This window comes from Phragmites australis, chromosome 11, assembly GCF_958298935.1.
Source record: "Phragmites australis chromosome 11, lpPhrAust1.1, whole genome shotgun sequence".
Taxonomy (NCBI): Eukaryota; Viridiplantae; Streptophyta; class Magnoliopsida; order Poales; family Poaceae; genus Phragmites; species Phragmites australis.
In genome coordinates this window covers 17,339,220-17,358,754 of record NC_084931.1, presented here as the reverse complement: position 1 = coordinate 17,358,754, position 19,535 = coordinate 17,339,220, and the positions used below count along the sequence as shown (strand labels likewise).

General features: G+C 40.0%; 1 protein-coding gene across 2 annotated transcripts; it reads left to right on the top strand.

Annotated features, from left to right (window-relative positions):
• Positions 1–4,210: 4,210 nt before the first annotated feature.
• Positions 4,211–19,251, top strand: LOC133884206 (N-terminal acetyltransferase B complex auxiliary subunit NAA25). Of its 2 annotated transcripts, none has more exons than XM_062323550.1 (19): positions 4,211–4,449; positions 6,038–6,194; positions 6,276–6,394; positions 6,475–6,549; positions 7,340–7,433; positions 7,531–7,649; positions 9,023–9,093; positions 9,495–9,645; positions 9,736–9,911; positions 11,883–12,082; positions 12,199–12,329; positions 13,121–13,197; positions 15,284–15,358; positions 15,540–15,732; positions 16,769–16,888; positions 17,141–17,279; positions 17,464–17,510; positions 17,766–18,029; positions 18,440–19,251. In XM_062323550.1, exons 1-19 carry the CDS (start codon positions 4,303–4,305, stop codon positions 19,139–19,141), a joined length of 3,057 nt encoding a protein of 1,018 aa, XP_062179534.1. In that variant the 5' UTR covers positions 4,211–4,302; the 3' UTR covers positions 19,142–19,251. The 2 variants fall into 2 exon arrangements, with proteins under 2 accessions (XP_062179534.1, XP_062179536.1); XM_062323552.1 differs by lacking the exon at positions 4,211–4,449 and adding an exon at positions 5,249–5,521.
• The last annotated feature ends 284 nt before the right edge of the window (positions 19,252–19,535 follow it).

Genomic DNA, 19,535 nt, shown 5'->3' with positions numbered 1-19,535 from the left:
CCACCTATGAAAATAGTACAACTACAAGCCTGATATGGGACGGATCTAGTCGAGTAATTCGTTCTCTTCTCAACATGATGTAGATCATTTGGTGGTGCGGAGAAGGAAGGGTGTACTTTCTAGAACCGTAAGGCACAAGAGGAGGCTTCTGGGGTGAAGGGTGTACTCTACTTATGTACGGTGATGAAATCTCAGCAGATAGACACGTGCTAAGAGAGACATTGTAAAGGTTTTGTAGTGGTTTCCTAGTCATACACCCTAAAAGTGTGTAAGTGTTTGATCAACACAGACATAATGGAAATCATGACTTGTGGGTAAAGTGTACAATCTCTGCAGAGTGAAAATTGATATATCAGTCGTGCTCACGGTCATGAGCGGCATAGACTCCTCACATGATTAGTCGGATGGTTTCGGATGGTTTGGATAGTCTTTGGTTGGTCCGGATGGATCATAGTGGTAGGAACTATGATTTAACCTTAGGTTTTAGATAGAGGTGGATGAAATCTCAGATGAGGAGCAAAGTAGTTTGAATATTGGCTCAAGTTTTAAAAGATTTTTCATATAGTAAATATGTTGTTTTTGTAACTATTTTACTACTAAAATGGTATTTATGCAAACAAACCCCTGAGTTAAGTCATTCTTGATATTGGTCTCATGTCATACTTTCCTACACTTACTAAGTATTCTATATACTCATACTTGCTATACACAAATAATGTTGCTCAGTCGAGGAAGATTTTGAAAACTTCGTAGAAGGTGGCGCGTTCTAGAGAGTGTTCTCCATCAAATGATTGTGATGTCACCCGGAAGGTTGAAGACTACGCTTAGTTCCGCTGCAGTGTCTTTGCTTTTTGACCCTTACTGGCCCCTTTTGTAAGATCAAAGGTACGTTTAAGTTAATGATATTGTTCTGTTATTTCACTTATGACATCGCTATATATATAACCTGATCCTAATATATATGTAGTTTACATTTGGTTTGATCTTAAAATCGGGTGTGACAATGTGAAGATGGAAGCAGTCCTTAAGGTCCCGAGGATGAGGTTTTCATAGTCTGGTATTAAGGAAAAGTCCAATCACAACAAACCTTAGCTTGCTTAGATAATGGTGGATCAGTTCTCTAATTTGCTAATGCATACCAGCATCAGTGCCAAGCGTGAGTGTGTCTTAGATCTTTAGTTGCAGCTATGTTTTTTCTTCCTCCAATACGACTGTGAATTTGTGCGGTGATCTGATGACAACAGACGCTGCAATTTGGATCGTTGTACTTCCTTTTACCAATAAATTTAGTTCATATAGAGAGTTAGTTTGGCGCTCCTCTTTTTTTTGGGCGGGGGGGGGGGAGGGGCTAGAATGTAGTTTTTATCTTAGAATGCCTGATAGATCGTATTTGGTGTGGTGACCATCAGATTCTATATCTCATAAAAGAGTTATGTTAGATGATCATTACTTAAGCACACATCATGTTATGGCCTTTAGAGTTAAACACCGCATAGAGCTAAATTTTAGAGAGGCTCAGCTTCTTCTTCCTTCTTACTCTCCTCTTTTTTTCTCTCCTCCTTCCTCCTTCTTCTCCCCTTTTTCTCTTCTTCTTCCTCTTTCATGCCCAAAACTTGTAGGGGGAGGGGCTGGAGGGCACTCAAGTGTTTATGGAGGGTAGGGGGTTCAAGCCCCCTAGCCCCGTTGAATCCGCCCATGCGCATAACTAAAAAATTTACACTGGATTTACTTCTATCTTATCAACGAAAGATTAAAAAATTGAGGTGTTTTCTAAAGAGAGATGCTTAATTGATTTTTTCAAAAGACAAAATTTGAGTAATGCGACACAATTTCACACAAACTTGTGGGCCAAAATCAAAATCCCTGCAACTCCGACACCAGTCATGTCACTACTCCATCTACATGGCACTGGTCGTGCTTCTCATCTTCCACCTTCGGTCCCATGGTCTGCGACCCTGCCCTAGTTTGTCAACGATGCTACACTCGTCTCCCTTGAATCTCCCATTGACCCCTAGCCCAAGAGTTCCACGATGCCATCGTCATTTCGTCCTTGTCGCGCTCTAATACACGATAACAATATGTCTCCCATGGCAACAGGTGTTACCGCGTGCTCCAATACATGCTAAAAAGGTCATGTCAAACTCAAATGGAAGTAGTTACAAACAATGGCACTCTACCTCAAGCTCAAAATGCTTATAAATGTCACAAATCTAAACAATGAAATGGTTTACCACCTTCAAAATAAGTAAAACTACTATGCAGTTGGCACACCACTAAACTATCCTGATTTTGGTGGTCTTGGAACATCACTACCAACTGTGGTATAAATTACATCAATTGCAATATGTATCGTATATAATCATTTGTTTCTCCACTCTACTAGTTATAGTGCTGCCTATCTATAGTGCAATAATACCTTTACTGATTTTTGACATCCGATCTACTGCACTACGATCCACCCATCCGTCCTCTGATGCCTCTCGACATCACCATCCTCTCTTGAAGCCTCATCGCCTCCTCTCCCATTCATTGGAAGGGGAAAATACTCTTGGCCCGAGCCACACCTAACACTACTCTATGCGCCGCTACATCTCCTCTTCTTCCCTTTTCGCTCATCTTGGAACGATTTAGCAAAGATATGTGATAATTTACATGGTCGCCATTATTTTCAGTTTGTAACTCTTAATTATCTCCAGCAAAGTCACATCTTAGAGCAACCTAGTGTGTGCGCGATTTTGAAAGTGAAAATGAGCTCGCATGATATTAAAGAAAGGAAAAGGTATGCCGTCCTCTCCCATATATTCTACTCCCTTTCTCTTCTCCACCATTGCAAGAAAATGTAAGAAGAAATTGGTGTGGTCCCTGATGAAGGAGGGGCGGAGGAGATGTCATGGTGTAGGGGTCAGGGAGGAGGATGACCTCGCCAATACCTTGCATGTCGAATCCCTTACCGCAGAACTAGCAACCCAAGGAGCATGGCAGATGAAGATGAGCAGGGCCTTCATGTTTGGGCTCCATCGCTCGAGCTATGTTGACCACAATGCGATTTCGATGGTGGAGAGCTCAATCCATGGGCCCTTTCGGCATTGGGGAGTCCAAACCCCGAGCCACGAGAGCAAAGCTTCCGCTGTAGAGTACCCGATTTTCTTTATTCCCGAAGGTTGAACCAAACAAAGATTCCTCTCTAGCGTATAAGATCCTGTTTGGTAGAGTTTCAACTTAAAGATCCTTACATGATTTAAAGTTTGTAGGATAAATAAAATAATTTAAATATATATTTTTAGTTTAAAATAAGAACAAGATGTTTAAACTAAAAACTTTTAATCTATCTATAGCTCCAGCTCCAAAAATTTCTAGAGTTAAACATGATCTGCACCAAAATTTTTTGGAATTGAAACTCCATCAAACAGGCCCTACATCGAACTATGGTGCTCTCTTGTTCGGTTTGGCACAACACTGGAGTTGCTCTTAGCAAACACAATATTGTCATGACAGTGTGAGAATGTGAGAATGTTTCAAAAGTCTAGTCAACAATCTAAGAGCACCATGAAAAATCTTGACTGTTATGGAATCGGCTGTTTCTATTTGTGTCAACACGTCTAGACCAAATTAGACAAGACTTTTAGAAATAGAAATATTTCAGAGGAGTTTTATCCAAGTCCAAATTCAATATACTTTGTGCTCTTTATTCCCTGTATATACAAATACAAGTTAGTAGGAGACCTCTTGCTAAATTATCCTTATTCACAAGCTCAACGGGTCGAGGCTACATATCATCATTTTTCGGCATAGTACACATGATATCATCACATCGCTGAAGTTTTGTCAGCCTTAGAGCTACATCTAATTCTCTAAATCTTATTTTCGTTCGAGGTTGGATCACTGCGACGCTCAAATTCAACAAAATTGACAGCCAATTCAAAACCCCTCAAACTCAAAGACGAGGGTCACCCGTGCTGTCTATTTTTGGGTCATTGCTGCCATATCCTCATTTGACACTTTCACTGTCCGGTGGTTCGCTCCCGTCCCTTCATCAATCCAGGCCGCTCACCCGACGCTCAACGGCCAAGATCTCTCGCTCCCCCAACGATAGGGTTACGGCAGCAGCACGACCATTCCCTCCGGTTGACGATTGCACGCCGTCCGTCATATACCCAACGGTCAAGATTCATCCACGTACCCCTTCCTTGGACCGTGCCAATCTCGGTGACCCAACAAACCCTTCTGTCGTCCGCCTCCTCGCCTCTCCTCTTCTTCCCCACCCGCGGCGCGCCCACCAAAACCCTAATCCAGATCGCGAGGATGGCCAGCAAGTTCGGGCTCGCCGGCGGCATCCCAGAGAGGCGGGTGCGGCCGATCTGGGACGCCGTCGACTCGCGCCAGTACAAGCCTGCGCTCAAGCTCTGCACCGCCCTTGTCGTCAAGCACCCCACCTCCCCCTACGCACTCGTGAGCACTCTCTCTCGGTCTATTTTTTTAGTGTATTTTTGGGGATGGTTGGACTAATCTGGTGCGGAAATGTGTAGTTCGGTAATCAGCAGCACTGTGCCGTGTTTTTTTTTGGTGTGGGCCGTTCTGTGAAATGTCTGACCAAATGGATGGGGTTACTTGTGCAGTACTGGAAAACGAGGCGATTAGTTCTGAAGTACGTCATTCTTGGCTGGCTGGACCTTGTGCTAAGTGCTAACTTGCTTTGAGCTTTGGAGACTGATGTGATGTTTAAGGTCTAGGAGTAGCTGCAATTTTCAGGCAAGTGTGTATGTGCTTTTGCGGGTATGCCTGGTAGGGACCAAGACGAAAAATAGAATCATCAGGAATCTTTCAGCTGAGGGTTATGGTTGGAAGGTTAGCAACAGCCTATTCTCTCATTGCTACGTAGCTTCCTGTTGGGGAGAGGACTGGTGCTCGATTTTGGTGCTTGAGTGCGGCAGATTTGGCCTAGGTTTGATCCCCATTGTATCCTTCTTCAGTGCAAAGTCAGAGCTGCTTCCATACTTTCAAAAACAGGGGGTAGCTTCATATTTAATTCTCATCTGCTGGGTTGTTGCCTACCGAGTTGGATGGAATCAGCTGGTGTTGGGCCAAAGGGTGATGATCAATCAGGCTATAGAGGGAAAGGAAGAGTGGTGGATTGATTGCCTAGGTGCCTGCCATGTGGTGAGATAGAGAGAGAGGGGGGGTGGGGGTGGGGTGATAATTGAAGTGGGAATAGCCCTCAATGTTGTGAATGTGTAGGGGTGATGAAGGATTGACAGCGAAGGGTAAGATTCTGCAGCTGCTAAGGCTGACTTGACCTCACCCAGTCAGTCGCCCGCCTAACCTTGCCAATGAGGTCCTGATTGTGGTGGTCAGCCATAGCTGAGGTGGATTTTTAAAACACTGATTATTGGGATGAACATACTTTTTTGCTAATAAGGAAGCCAAAAGAATGAGATTTTCCTTGGCCTAGCTATCAATGAGCTTGGAATGAGGATTGGCTTACAAGCCAATACCAGCAGTATGCAAGCTGCTAATCTCTGAGGTTTGACAGCGAGTCATTGCATTGAATTTAATAGTTCAGGTGTTCATGTTATGTACTGTTTATCTCTGGTCATAGAATTTCAGTCTTCTATTTGAGCTCTGTAAGATGTTATGGTCTGTAGTCTTTTTGAGAAGCCTTTTACCCTTGTTTGGTCCATGTTTTCAACATATTTCAAGCACATGGGATTCCCAAGTCCCAACCACTAGGAACATATCCTTATGGAACTATTTCTAAATAAATTTGCGTTCTGTATGGTCAAAGAGTCAATTTGCGTTCTGTATGGTCAAAGAGTTAATTTGCGGCCTGTATGGTCAATTAAATAACGGAGCTGCTTCTCAGATCAATTTGGAGCTGTTCTTGCATTGATATCTGTCATTTCCTTCCACATCTGTTTAGGACCTGATAATGAAACTTCTCTTGGTTCTATCATTTTAGTAAGGGGTCTGCTTTTTTTTTTAAAGGAAAACATTGGTTGTCAATGCAATCAAGCCTTACTGTTAAATTGTCTCATTCCAGGCCCTCAAGGCTCTTATTTTGGAAAGAATGGGAAAGCCAGATGAAGCATTGTGTGTGTCCCTGAATGCCAAGGAGCTGTTGTATTCTGACAATATTTTTCATTTTGATGATCTCACACTTAGCACTCTACAAATAGTATTTCAAAGGCTTGACCGATGTATGTGTACTTGGCCATTTGTTTCATCTCCTTTGCGTCGTTTTTTTTTCCCTAAATTATCTTGTGATCATGCTAATGCAGTGGATCTTGCAACTTCTTGCTATGAATATGCCTGTGCAAAGTACCCTGCAAACTTGGAATTAATGATGGGTCTTTTTAATTGCTACGTCAGAGAATACTCATATGTGAAGCAACAGCAGGTATGATGGTTTTTTTAGTTGTTACTTGATTAACATTCCTTGTGATATCTTAATTTCATTGCTTGCCTTATCTTTTGCAGACAGCTATAAAAATGTACAAAGCTGTAGGGGAAGAAAGGTTTTTGCTCTGGGCAGTTAGCAGTATTCAGCTGCAGGTCAGATATTATGATTTCTCATATTTCCATAGATTTCTAATATTTAAATTTGCCATTTAAATTCATTACTAGAAAGGGATATTATCAATTTTTGTTCTCTAAAAACTAAGTACTTTGTAGATAGAAACAATGCGTTTGTCATGAACCAATGAGTACAATTATGATCAACAATATGCTTTCTCTGGACTGAGGGGTAGTAATGGTTCTACCTTTCTAGGAGCTGACACAACGAAAAGATGCAATATGAGGGTGAGTGGAGTTATTGGAGTGGTTGAGTGTGGAGAGGGGGATAATAACGAGAGTGAGATGGACCATTATGCAGGCAAGAAAAGAGATAGACAATGGTAAAAACATAAAAACTTTATTGGTCCCGTTGGCACCAACTAGTGCTAAACTATCATATCTTAATGCGCTCAGATCCTCAGAAACCTAGAAATATTATTTCAATCATTTTTTATTAAGCTACAAAATCACAGTCAGAAAACTATGCTTAGGCAATAATCCGCATAGAAGTTCCAAATCTGCCACTACCCATTTGAATATTTGATGCAATGTAAGAAATGATTATAGTGTATTAGTATCAGATATTTGGATGCTACTTCTTTGGATTACTAGGTGAATAGGTATTTCATATTGTTGATTTAAGCATGATCTATCCATACGGTAAAATGCAATATTTTAGTAATGGAAGTATGGAAGTGTTTTCATTCTTTCAAGTGTTTGTTGCTGTACTTAAGTGCACTTATATTGCACAAGAGTACAAGACATGATATGTTTTTGCCCATGGCAGGTATATTTTAGCAGTGGAGGTGAGAAATTATTAGCACTAGCTGAAGCGTTGCTTAAGAAGCACATAAATTCACATAGTTTGCATGAGCCGGAAGGTATTTCTATTTTCTAAAATGCCCCTTTGCCATGTTAGTTTTTTCTTTTCCTTTCACTGACGCCGTCCTCTTCTGACATATTTGGACTGTGTGGCAGCACTTGCTCTGTATATTTCAATTTTGGAACAACAGGCAAAGTATGATGCTGCTTTGGAAATTCTTTCTGGAGACTTGGGATCTCTTATGGGAAGGGAGGAGGACAAGCTTCGTTTGCAGGTAATTTGATTTCAATTTTCTTGGACAATGTCTTGTCGTGGACGCATAATTACTGTTGAACTGGGTTGCAAGTTTTGATCAACTACTCTCACCTTTTCACATTCCATTTCTCCCTATCTTTGGATCAGAACAAATAGGATCTGGTGATTTAATTCATGGCTGTGTAAATCATAGTAATTTGTTAATATGCGAATTTATAACTTACCGTTCTTACTGTACCATCTGTAATGAATCTCTCTGGAATACTCTAATAAATTCGAAGTTTGCAAAAGTCATAAACTATAACGAGAGCATGGTTAAAATAGTTTATTGGTAATGTTGATTTATTGAAATCATTAGCTTTATTTAAGTACTCCCTCAATATACAAATGTATCTCGTTTTGGGTAAGTTGGAATCAAAATTTCAATGTGACATCTAATTTCAGCAAATATATCTAGATCGACAAGGCCAGGTGAAAGTATAATCTATCATATAAAAAATTATTTCCATTATACTATACTTTAATAGTTTCTATCAACATATTGTGATAGAGTTTATTAGTTAAAGTTACCCACTGTAGACTGTGCCATGTCTAGAACAACATACTGTTATATACAGAGGTAGTGCCTTTGTCAGAGCATGTTGCACCTCCAGCTCATATACGTTTCATGTGCTTGTATAAAAGATCCTCCAAGTCTCTGTTTTCTCCCTTCCTATTAGGAATGCAAGTGTGTCAACTAATGGGTAGTTGGGTCACTGCTCTAGTTCATTTGGCCTTCAAATCCAAGAAAAAAATGAACTAGCAAATAGGTGGAAGTGCATTTTTAGTTGGAGTGGGTTTTGGGCCGAACCCAAAAAATGGAACTTGCATCCCTACTCCCTATTGACAATGTTACCTGGACTCGCGAATCCGAAAAAAATTTGGTGTGTCGTCACTTATCCGCTCATCGACTCGCACCCGACACGGTGCAACGTGGATCCGACACCTTTGGCCGCGTCAGGGGGGGGGGGGGGGGTGGGGGTGGGGAGGAGAGATGCGGCGGTGGTGGTGTGGGAGAGGAGGTGAAGACGGGGAAATGGCAGAGGCAGCGGGGAATTGGTGCTTGGAGGATTCTGTGTGGGCTGCAGTTTGCGGCGTTGGGCTGATTTGTTTTTCTCTTTTCTCCTTTTCTTTTCTATTTTTCAGCAGCTTTAGTGTAGTTTGTCCAACTACACAATGTATTCTTAATATAATATTAATATAAATTAGACGAATCCCCGAATCTTATTTTCTGGAGTTTGCCGAACCGGACACCTACACCTAAGTCGGACTCCGACACCCGCACCCGTGTCCTAGTAACACTGCCTATTGATTGCCTTTGCCTTTTGAGTTTCATTCACTTCAAGTTGACAGGGGCGGCTTCATGCTCAAGCAAGTAACTACGTTGCTGCTTCGGAGATATATCAGAAGGTCCTCGAGTCTTGGTAATGTTTTCCATCTTTAATTTGATAGAATTTTCAGTTTAATAGAGTTGATCATTACTCATTTACCATGCGTTGCTCCTTAATAATGTTTTATGAACTTCATCCAAAAACAGTAGCACTCCATGCATTTACTAGAAACTCTACCGACTGACTTATCCTCTTTCAGTCATACAACCTGACTCTTTTGATCTACTGTATTTTTAAATATTAAGTTTTATATTGACATTTGCTTCTGAATCAGGAGGCACCGTTATACTTCCCATTGTTTGAAACTTTTGTTTTTGCATGTTCTCCTTGATTTGTTGCATCCTATTTTATATTTATGTTCACCCGCTGTCAATTTCCCTTTTTTTAACTTGGGTTTAATTTTTGATGATTGTTATCTCCTTTTGACTGGACAGTCCTGATGACTGGGAGTCCTTTCTCCATTATTTAGGCTGTTTGCTGGAGCATGACGTGAATTTGCCTAAAGCAAGCACTGGCGAACACTCTTGTTCTTCCTGCTCTGTTAATTCAGCATTGTCCAACAAGACTTGCCTTAGCGAGGAGCTGGTACTTCCTTCACCTAGAGCAACTCTCTTTTAAAATGAACTTTTTTGGTTGGCGATGTGAATATGACTTACTGGAAGTACATTTGTGCAGGTTGAATCTCGCCTTACAAGCGCATTATCATTTGTGCAAAGGCTACAAGAAAAGAACTCCAGCGACTGCGTCAGAGGACCTCATTTAGCTAATATTGAAATTGAACGGCAACGCCGTGTCAGTGGAGACCTGAATGATAGAAAGGTCATTGAAGCTTTGGTGAAGTACTTGCACAGGTTTGTCTGGTGCACCTCTTTCCCTTTCTTCTTTGTGCTGTTGTCTATTTTGAATCTGTTCAAGTGTTCATACCATGAGTATGCATGATGGAAATCTCAGCCTTGAAATTTGCATAAGCCTTTTAGCTGGCGGTTTTGATGTTTACCACACATAAAAAATTACACATGAAGTGGCACATTTTAACTTACTGAAAGCGGGATGAATCTCTCTATGCAATTATGCATAAGTATTTTCCTTACCCTTGGCGCACACTTTTTTGTTTCGTTGTAAGTAGTGTTCTTTGCTCTTAGATTTTGCTAGTGGCTACATTTCCTGGATGCTGTGCTGAACCCTAGTGAACCATATATGGTAACACAACTTTGACAACAGTGCCCATGGCTTGCTGCATTGTTTCTGCTAGTAAGAATGATTTTAGTTGCAGTCCAATCTCTGGGCCAGCACACCCCAACATGCTATAGGACATGGCTGAACCCTAAACACGTGATTGATTGAATTCTGTTCCTATCTCCTCTTAACTGGGATTGCGTTATTGTCCAACGTAAAACACTTAAGAAACTGTACCACACCTCCCACTTGATACCCTCACTCATCCTTCGTGCTTACTGCCCTATGTACTGTGGGAAAAAAAGACATTGCAATACCCTATTCTGTTTAACATAAGCGATTCATTCTGTTTACTAAGTTCCTGATATGACAGACAATAGATTGTGAGAAGCAGAAATATGTGTTGAATATTAATCTGAGGAAAGGGCCCTGGACATACATGTACTAGTGAATTGTTGCATTAGCTACCTATACTTTGAATTTAGTGCATGTGTTTTGAGATTTGCCTCCTGGTTACCAAATTTCAGGTGGTAATGTTTACTTAGTATGCCAATGAAAGGAAAGATAAGGTGGTAAATTACTACTTTGTAAATATAGGTGGTTATCTGACAAATAGGAATCAGTACCACCGTATAATTTTTATTATTATTATGTTTACACATAAATGTCAATTTTTTAATATTCAAACTTTGACTGTTATTTTTTCACAAATATATGTGCAGATATACAAGTGCTAATCTGCACCCTAAGTGTAGCTACACCAAACTGAACTACTGAAAATTTTAGTAGTAACTACCGTTGGTAACTACTGAGTGCAGCTACTACTGAACCAACAGTAGTACAGTGTATTCGGTTCAGTAATTTGCATTGGTTTTTCTCAGTAGTAACTACTGGTGTAGAATAATATGCTACAGCTAGGGTGTAAAATAGCGCTACCGTAGTTATAAATATAATATTCTTAGAAGTATTGTTGATGGGAAGTCTAACTATACATTTTCCATTTTACTTCAAAAAATAGTTTATTGTTTGTCGAAGTATGAAACAGTAAAGCCAAAGTTAACAGCTATTCATAAGCAAAGGAATAATTTGTAGTTTTATACCTGTTTTTATTTTTGCGTAGCAGTCTACCAGCCCATGGATTGCTAGAATTTAATGATCTGGTTGCTACAAGACTTTTCTTCTACTATTTAGTAATTGCAGTCTCTAGCAAGTTTGTCATTGGATTGTTGCCACCATTGCTAACCTTCTACCATAGCAACTGTGCTGTTTCTACAGAGTTGGTACAAACTAACTATAATGTGCACATATACATGCTATATACATATTTTTTCATATTTGCTTTGACATTTTGTTGGCTTTCTTAGGACATGTTGTATGCTATGTCAATATCATGGCAATATGTGTAGTGGATTTCTAATATGATAGTTACCATACATAGCAGAATCACTTAAATCTTCATTCTTGTAGATAATGACAAACATTGTAATTCTAAATGTTTTATTTTGAGCTTATAGGAATTGTTTTTTACCATAGTGTCGGCTCTCTGTGATGATTTGTGATAGTATTTTGAAGAATAACGATGCTTCTCTTAATTTTTACTTTAAATTCCACTTGGTAGCTAAATGTCTTTTTTTTGTCAATTGCAGATTTGGTCATTTGTCTTGCTCTGCATCTGATGTTGAAATTTACCTTCACATGCTATCTGACAATGAGATAACCGAGTTGCTAGATGCAATTTCTGGATCTTTTGATTCATCATCAGTTTCGGTGAACGCACTGGGTTTGACAATAACCCTTTTTAAAGTTCAAGAACTTTTGGGAACTCTATTCACAAAATCGACTACAGGTCTACCTCTGTCAAAATGTCACATATTTATTTGTGTTGTACATTAAAACTTTATTGGGCTGTCTCATTTATGTCAGTTATTTATTCGTGCACCTTAAATTTATCTCCTAATCCAGAACTTCAGGGCATTGCAAAAAGAATGGTTCATACATTTTATAAAAATTTGCCTCTCTCAAACGACCTGGATCCTCAGGAAAGCATGTATGGCGAAGAACTCCTGTCTATGGCCAGCAGTATTCTTGTGCAGGTATGTAGCTGTATCTAATCACAACTAGTGTGAGAGAATAAAAGGGACATTTTAAACTATCCTCAAGTCTCCAAAAAAATAATGTAAAATTTAAGTTGTCTTTTGTGCTGTAAAGTCCAACTTGTCAGTAACTGTTACAAGCTTCTTCTAAATGTGCCCAATTTGTCATCCAATGAGTTGTTCAATACCACAATATATGAAAATGATACCTGGATTTTCCCTTTATATTTTTAAAAGGAAACAAATAATTTTATCATTTTGTGTCCATCTGCAACCCCAGCAATTTATTACTACCTCCGGTCATAAATACTTGATATTTCGGACAACACGGTCTCCAAAGTGCAGCTTTGGTAACTATTTTCTATTGAATCAAATTTGGACCAATGAAGTCATGCTATCATGAGAGTACTTCTCAAGACAAATCTACACATGCCGTTCGTGATCTAAATATTTGAAAAGATATTGATAGTCAAAAGTCTCCAGTTTGACTGGAAGCATGTCCAAAATATCATGTTTTAGTGACCGGAGGGAGTTTGTCAAATGCAAAGGGAATTTGAAGTTAATTATTTTTCAAATATTCAGGCTAATTCACCTATCCATAACATGAATCATGTTACCATGATCCATTTTTATTACCTGCATGAGAGTACATGGTTCTGGTCAATATACTGTATTGTTTTGTTTTTGTTGTCATGAAACTGCTGGAAAATTTCTATTCTTTAGTTATTTTAAGTAACATATTTCTCGTTGTCCTTCTCCATATAAATTGCATTGTTAATACCTTGGAACAGCTATACTGGCGCACAAGGAACTTAGGATACTTACTTGAAGCAATTTTGGTACTAGAGTTTGGATTGACTGTTCGCAAGTAAGTTTATCCTGATATACACCTGTCTTTTCATGGATCAATTTATGACTAATCTCTAATCCTTCAGTTCTGTTACTTTAGTTTATTAGGTGTCTATTAAATATCTAATAAGCACGAAATATTATCAAATTCCGCTGCTGAATTGACTTAATGGTTAAGTTTGAAGCACCTAAATATTAGTGTTCTTTGACCAGACCTAAATGATTATTTGTTTGACTGTTGTTGCATCTCTTTTAAAATAGATGCGATCCTAGAGTTAATTTGATTAGTCGCATTCGGTGTTGTTCCATTTAATAGTTTTTATATCAATAATGTCACTGTGAATAGCTACTTTTAATTTTGCATGCACTTGGCATCCAAGGAGCTTTCATATGCAGCAAAGCAAAAAAATGCAAAAGACTAGTGGTACTGATGCTGCACATGAATTGTTTAAAGCTCAAAACATGGACCTTAATGGTTGATCTATATTACTTAAAAAAAGTAAGCATTTGTTTACCTAATGTTTGCTGGCCATTATTCATGTGTTGTGGCCACATCCCAAGCACATGTGTTGCCCTGGTGTTATTGCATGCACACGCCTACTTTATCCCCTGTAGACTTGTAGCACGATGTGGTTCATTCCACCTTTACAACGTGCCATCCCTCATGAATATAATAGATCATATGGCGACCATTCTTAGCTGTCACCGATGTAAGCATGCTACAATCATATTGTCCAATTACGTGTTAGTTGTCGACTTAGCTTTCACCGATGTCATTAAGAGCATGTTTTCCATGGGTGACAAGGAAAAGCTGTCGTATACTTGTGCAATTTCTGACTTGGAAGTCAAGGATAACTGGGAGATTGGTTTTGATATTGGTAATATTAATGGTGTTAGAGGGGGTGGAGGTGGATTGTTTCCCATGATAAAGTTGAGATGAAGAATAGAGGTTGGGCGTGATGTCTCAGAGAAGAATGACACTAGAAGAAAGAGGGTGGAAAGGGGAGAGACCAAGAACAACATGTCAAGGGGAGGAGCATAACGGAGACTTGTTTGGCTTTTTTTGGGAATATCTAACTCAGGTGACTGAAAATTCAGAAAAATCTTAGTTGATGAATCATACGTTGAATTCATGCCGAGATTTGTGCTCCCCAGTGTCATCCTTCTCATCTTTTGCGTTGCCGCTCGCCGTCGGTCGCCATCGGGCCGCTGGGTTAGGGTTAGAGGGTTTACGGTCTGTGTTCACCTATAGTCCCCTGGTCATAGAGGGAGGCAGGGGGGCGGCAAGGCGGTGACACCATTGCTAACTGCGGATTGGAGGGCATGGGTGGGAATAGCGGCGGGGGCGACAAGGAGCAAGGTCATTAAGTGGTGGTAGCCACTGGAGACGGAGGAGGGTGTCGCGGGAGCATCTTGTTGCCGGAGATGGTAGGGCGGGTAGCCTTGGGTTGTGGTGGAGATGAGCAGGGCAGATGCGGCTCCAGCGGACCTTCGGCGGAGGAGACATAGATGAGGAGGGTGGAGGGTGCTCCGGTAGGCCTCGCCGCTGGGCGAGGTCGCGGGTGGGGTGCGCGGGTGTATTGGGCGTGGCGGCTCCTGGAGGGAGAAATAGAGAGATAGACAGAGAATGAGGGGGTGCTAGGGTTAAGAAGAGACCGAGTGATTTTGGCGCTTGGATTTTAATCTAACGGTCAGAAAAAAAATGTGACTGAGATTTGTGGTGTTCTCAGTCACCTGATGAGGAGTTGCTCCCTTCTTGTATTATCTCTTTTTCTTGCTTTCAAAGGACAGCCTCATCTTGTATGGAGGCCTACTAATCTTAAATAAGGAAAGCAACAATTAAGTCACTTGGATACGAAAAGTTATAACAAGATTGATGAACAACCCCTTGGACTGCTGCGGAAAACACCATCCGGTTTCAAAATAGCTCGATTAATTCAGAAATTTATTGTCTTCAATTTTTGGGATTGATGTTGCTGCTGAAGCTTCCTTGCAGCGTGCAGACTTACAGTCCAATGTGCAGTACCATGCACATTACAATCTAATTATTTGTATTTATCTGACTAAGTGTTGAATGAAAATCTCTAATTTGGTTTTGTGCTCAGGTATGTCTGGCAATACAAGATTATTCTGGTGCATCTGTATTCTTACATGGGAGCTCTTCCATTAGCACATAAATGGTAATTCTCACGTTTGGATCCTTTCAAATGTGATTGCTCATTGTAATTTGCTCCACGCTGGACTTTCGTGTAGCATGCTTGCTCTGCTAACTTCTTTGAACTTAAGTTTCTAGTTCTTTTCCTAGAGATTATTCGATGATATCATTTTTTCTCCTTTCCTGATTGATGTTCTTGTATACAGGTACATTACCTTGGAGGTGAAAAACATTCTTCTAGAGTCTGTCTCACATCACATCTTGCCACAAATGTTGAATTCTCCTTTCTTGCAACAAGCTGCTGATCTTGTTAGGGATTATCTGAAATTCATGGACGATCATTTGAAAGAATCTGCTGATCTTACTTGTCTTGCGTATAGGCACCGTACTTACTCAAAGGTAAGTGGAACCCCTTTTGTTTCTCACCAGTAGCCATCTGCACGGAATCCATGTAAAGAACCTCTTTCTCTCTCTCATACACACACGCCCACACGTACACAAAATATTCCAGTGCATCAAGCGCAATAACGGACTAATGGTACATGTTTTGTAAAAAGGAAACACCAGTCATTTCTGCAATGTAATTACACAAAATGTGGAAAACCTACTGAGATCCTGAGAGTTCTCTCTAATTGAGTCTGGATTTTGCATTATCTCCATGACTCAACAGCTTACTGTTTAATCTTACATAACTCTACTCAGGAAAGTTTCTATCATGAAATCATTGTATTACTTTGAAATATTGAATTGTAAACAAATGCTGTAACCAAACTGCACCGGGTGGACATGCTCTTTAACTCCTGGGGATCAGCATCCTAAATACCTAATATCACTTGATTCTTCCAAACATACCCCATCTATTCTCAGATACCTGCAATTCTGACCAGAATTTTGTACACGTATGTACTTCCCAGCTCTTGGTATATTTTCCAAACATAAATGTATTGACTGTACATCTCTCCATTCTTTACTTATTTATAGTTTGTACTTTATACTAGTGATACTGTTGGGGCTTGGTCATATTTTATTGAAAACGCTTAGGTATGCATTATACTACATGCATTTGAGCATCACTAGAATACACCAAATACAAAGGCAGTCTGCTATTATCATTTTCATATAGACTGATTGCATCCATGGAACATCTGGAATCTGGTCTTAGCCACCTGACAATAACTATTCACATACTGATTTTTGAACCGATATTGGTCAGCGCTATTACAAGGAATTCAACTTATTATCTGCAGTACATAATCGCCAAGGCATTGTTGCGCAACATCTTTGTTCTTATTTAGAATCAAATTTGTTGCAGTGATTCCCTTCCACATCATTGTCTGCATCATCGCTTGATTTCCCCCTAATGGTGTTTTGTGCCATTTCTGAGTGTTTCTTTCTTGTACTGTTGTTTCCTCAGTTTCTATGCAATTTTGTTCAGGTAATTGAGTTTGTTCAGTTCAAAGATCGCTTGCAACGGTCCATGCAATATCTTTCTGTGAGATCAGATTCTGTGTTGCTGCATCTGAAGCAGAAGGCTGAGTCTCTTGAGGAAGTAGAGGTTAGTTGTCCCTTGTCAACTTCTAATCATAACTTTGGTACATATTAGTTGTTCTTATAAATATACTGATGCATGTTTTGATATATAAACAAATATATCTATTTTTCTCCTCTAAACCATTTTGAAACTTGATAGTTTTGGAACCTTAAATTAGGCCATAAATGGGGCTGGATATGTTGTCTGTTGTCGTCGATTATCAGTTTTTATATACCAGTCCTGAAGATTTTGATTTTACTTGCTCCCTGATTGCAGTCTATTCTTGAAAATGCAAGCAATGGAGCTAGATTGGTTGAGCTATCTAATGAGGACAGCATGAAACACTTAACCTTTAATGAAGATCTTCAGGCACGACCTTGGTGGACACCAACAAGCAGTGTTAATTTTCTGTCAGGTGTTTGCTTCTTGTACCAAGTGTGATTTTATCTGTTTATGCTTAACAAGAGCACCCCTTTAGAAATGCTTGCACTACACTATATATGTTTGCCAGTTACTTTCTCCATTTGTGGATCTTTTTTGGAGTCAATTATGGTCTTGCAGGCACAATAATGCTCACTTTTGTCGTTATGATTTTGCAGAACCATTTGATGAAGATGCAGCACCTGCAAGCTATAGGGCCAAAGTGGTACGTCATTTTTATCGCAACCTTATATAAGCTAAGTCAAGTATTATTTAGTTTTCATAGTACTCTTGTATTATTAAAGGATTGAGTCTTGTCCTGGTACATGTTATTAAGCCGACTTTTTATATCTAGTGGACATATTGGTACATTGAAATTTTTTGTGCTTAATAGACATCCATGCTGCTCTTATTGAACGTATCTTGTCATGCATATTTTGTTTTCTCATATCAACTATTATTGTCCTCAAATGTATTGCAGTGCAAGCACAAATCTAATGAGAAGTATGGTCCTAAGCTGAAAGATGCAGAGAGAAAATCTCTTGTTCCTCGGCTGGTTTATCTTTCCATGCATGGTGGTGCATCTTTCCTCAGGGAGAGTGAGCTGAATGGCGCTTGCTCTGATGTAACTGCTGTTGGAGAAATGAAAACCTTGCTTGAGAAATATGCTAGGAGTATTGGTTATTCTATTGATGATGCTCTAAGCGTAGTGCTGGGTATGTCATCAGGCAAGAAGGCTGTTAAGGTACTAGTCAACTGAATAGATATATGATTTTTTCCTTTCAGCTTTCTGACTAATCTGTCTGTACTTTCCCCAGTTTTTTTCTTTATATATTTGCAATATTATATTGTGTATCTCAAGAATAATTGCTGCATTTTTTTACAGTACAAACGCATATCAAGCAAATCCACTTTTTCTATTTTTGCTTTCTCTACTATATGGGTTTTGTTATGTAATGTGTAGCTATAGTTCATCTGTGTGGAATGGGTTTTCCAATTTAGCAGTATGCATTCATTACACTTTCTGGGGAATAGAACTCTGTAAGTCTGTATGTATTGATTGGAACTGGAGTTTTGTCTTGTATATTGCTCATAGTGAGAATTCTCTTCTTGCTGCAGTACTGTGCTTTGCTAATTCGAACTGTACAATTGCAGGATTTTGCTCCTGATATAGTCAGCTGGATGAGCTTTGCTGTGTTTATCAATGCTTGGAACTTGTGTTCTAATGAGTCAGTGATCCCTGGAACTGACGGGAGCAGCCCAAATTCTTGGCAGATTGTGGATAACTTGGTCAAAATTTGCATAGATGAGCAGCTAACTGATGCCAATCGAATGTTGACTTCTCCAGGAAATAATTTTCCGCTTTTAGTTCGGATGGTTACAGAACCCATTTCCTGGCATCTTCTCATAATCCAATCCTGTATGAGAGCTATGGCTCCACAAGGAAAGAAGAAAAAGAAAGGTGGTCCGTCGGAGCGACCAAACATACCTCACTTGCAGGCAATTCAAACTTCTGTACACTGCATTGCTGACACTCTCCAAAGCGTCCAGACATGGTTATCAGATCAGATGAGGCCAGAGGAGCAAGCTTTGGATATCCTGTTGTCACAATTGCAAGGAACTAGTGCTGAAGGTCCAGGACAGATTTCCTGTATCTTGGACGAGAGTTCAGCAATGGCCAACTCTGAAATCGGTGGTCGGATTGCCCAGTCTTTGGAATCATGGAGCTCTGCCGGTGTGGTAAGAAGAATTGTTGGAGCTGAAAATGAGACCGTTGCTGAGTTCCATAAAATATGTGACTCGAAGCTGAAGCTGCTCATGTCAGAATCGGCTTCTCTATCGGCGATGTTGCACTGAACTTCAAAAAATTTTGCCCATGATTTTTCCCCCGACTGTTATTGTGACTTCCCTCTGATGTTGTAACAGTATAACGTCTTGGCTGTTTCTATGCAATTTTGATTGATTGACATCCCCGCTTTTGCGTTACTGTTGCTGACCTGGGATTGTTATTTACATGCCCCGGTTGTACCACCGAATGTGTAAGTCTGTAACCTGACGGTGAAGCTGTTGCTTATAGAATCCACTATGGTGTGCTTCTGTTGTAGGAGATGGCGCCCCCCTTGTTCCGTTGAAGTTTGTCATGTGTTCAACCTGATGTCATGGCACGCAGGGAGGTGGGCAGAACTGGAGCAGACACGCGAGAGCAGGAGGCATGAGTTTGGTTTTCGGAATGAGGTTTTGTAAACCTGCA

Coding starts and splice junctions, on each gene's coding strand:
- LOC133884206 (XM_062323550.1), top strand. CDS start 4,303: ATGGCCAGCAAGTTCGGGCTCGCCGGCGGCATCCCAGAGAGGCGGGTG. Junction 6,395..6,474: donor CATATGTGAAGCAACAGCAG/GTATGATGGTTT, acceptor TATCTTTTGCAG/ACAGCTATAAAAATGTACAA. Junction 17,511..17,765: donor CAAGCTATAGGGCCAAAGTG/GTACGTCATTTT, acceptor AATGTATTGCAG/TGCAAGCACAAATCTAATGA.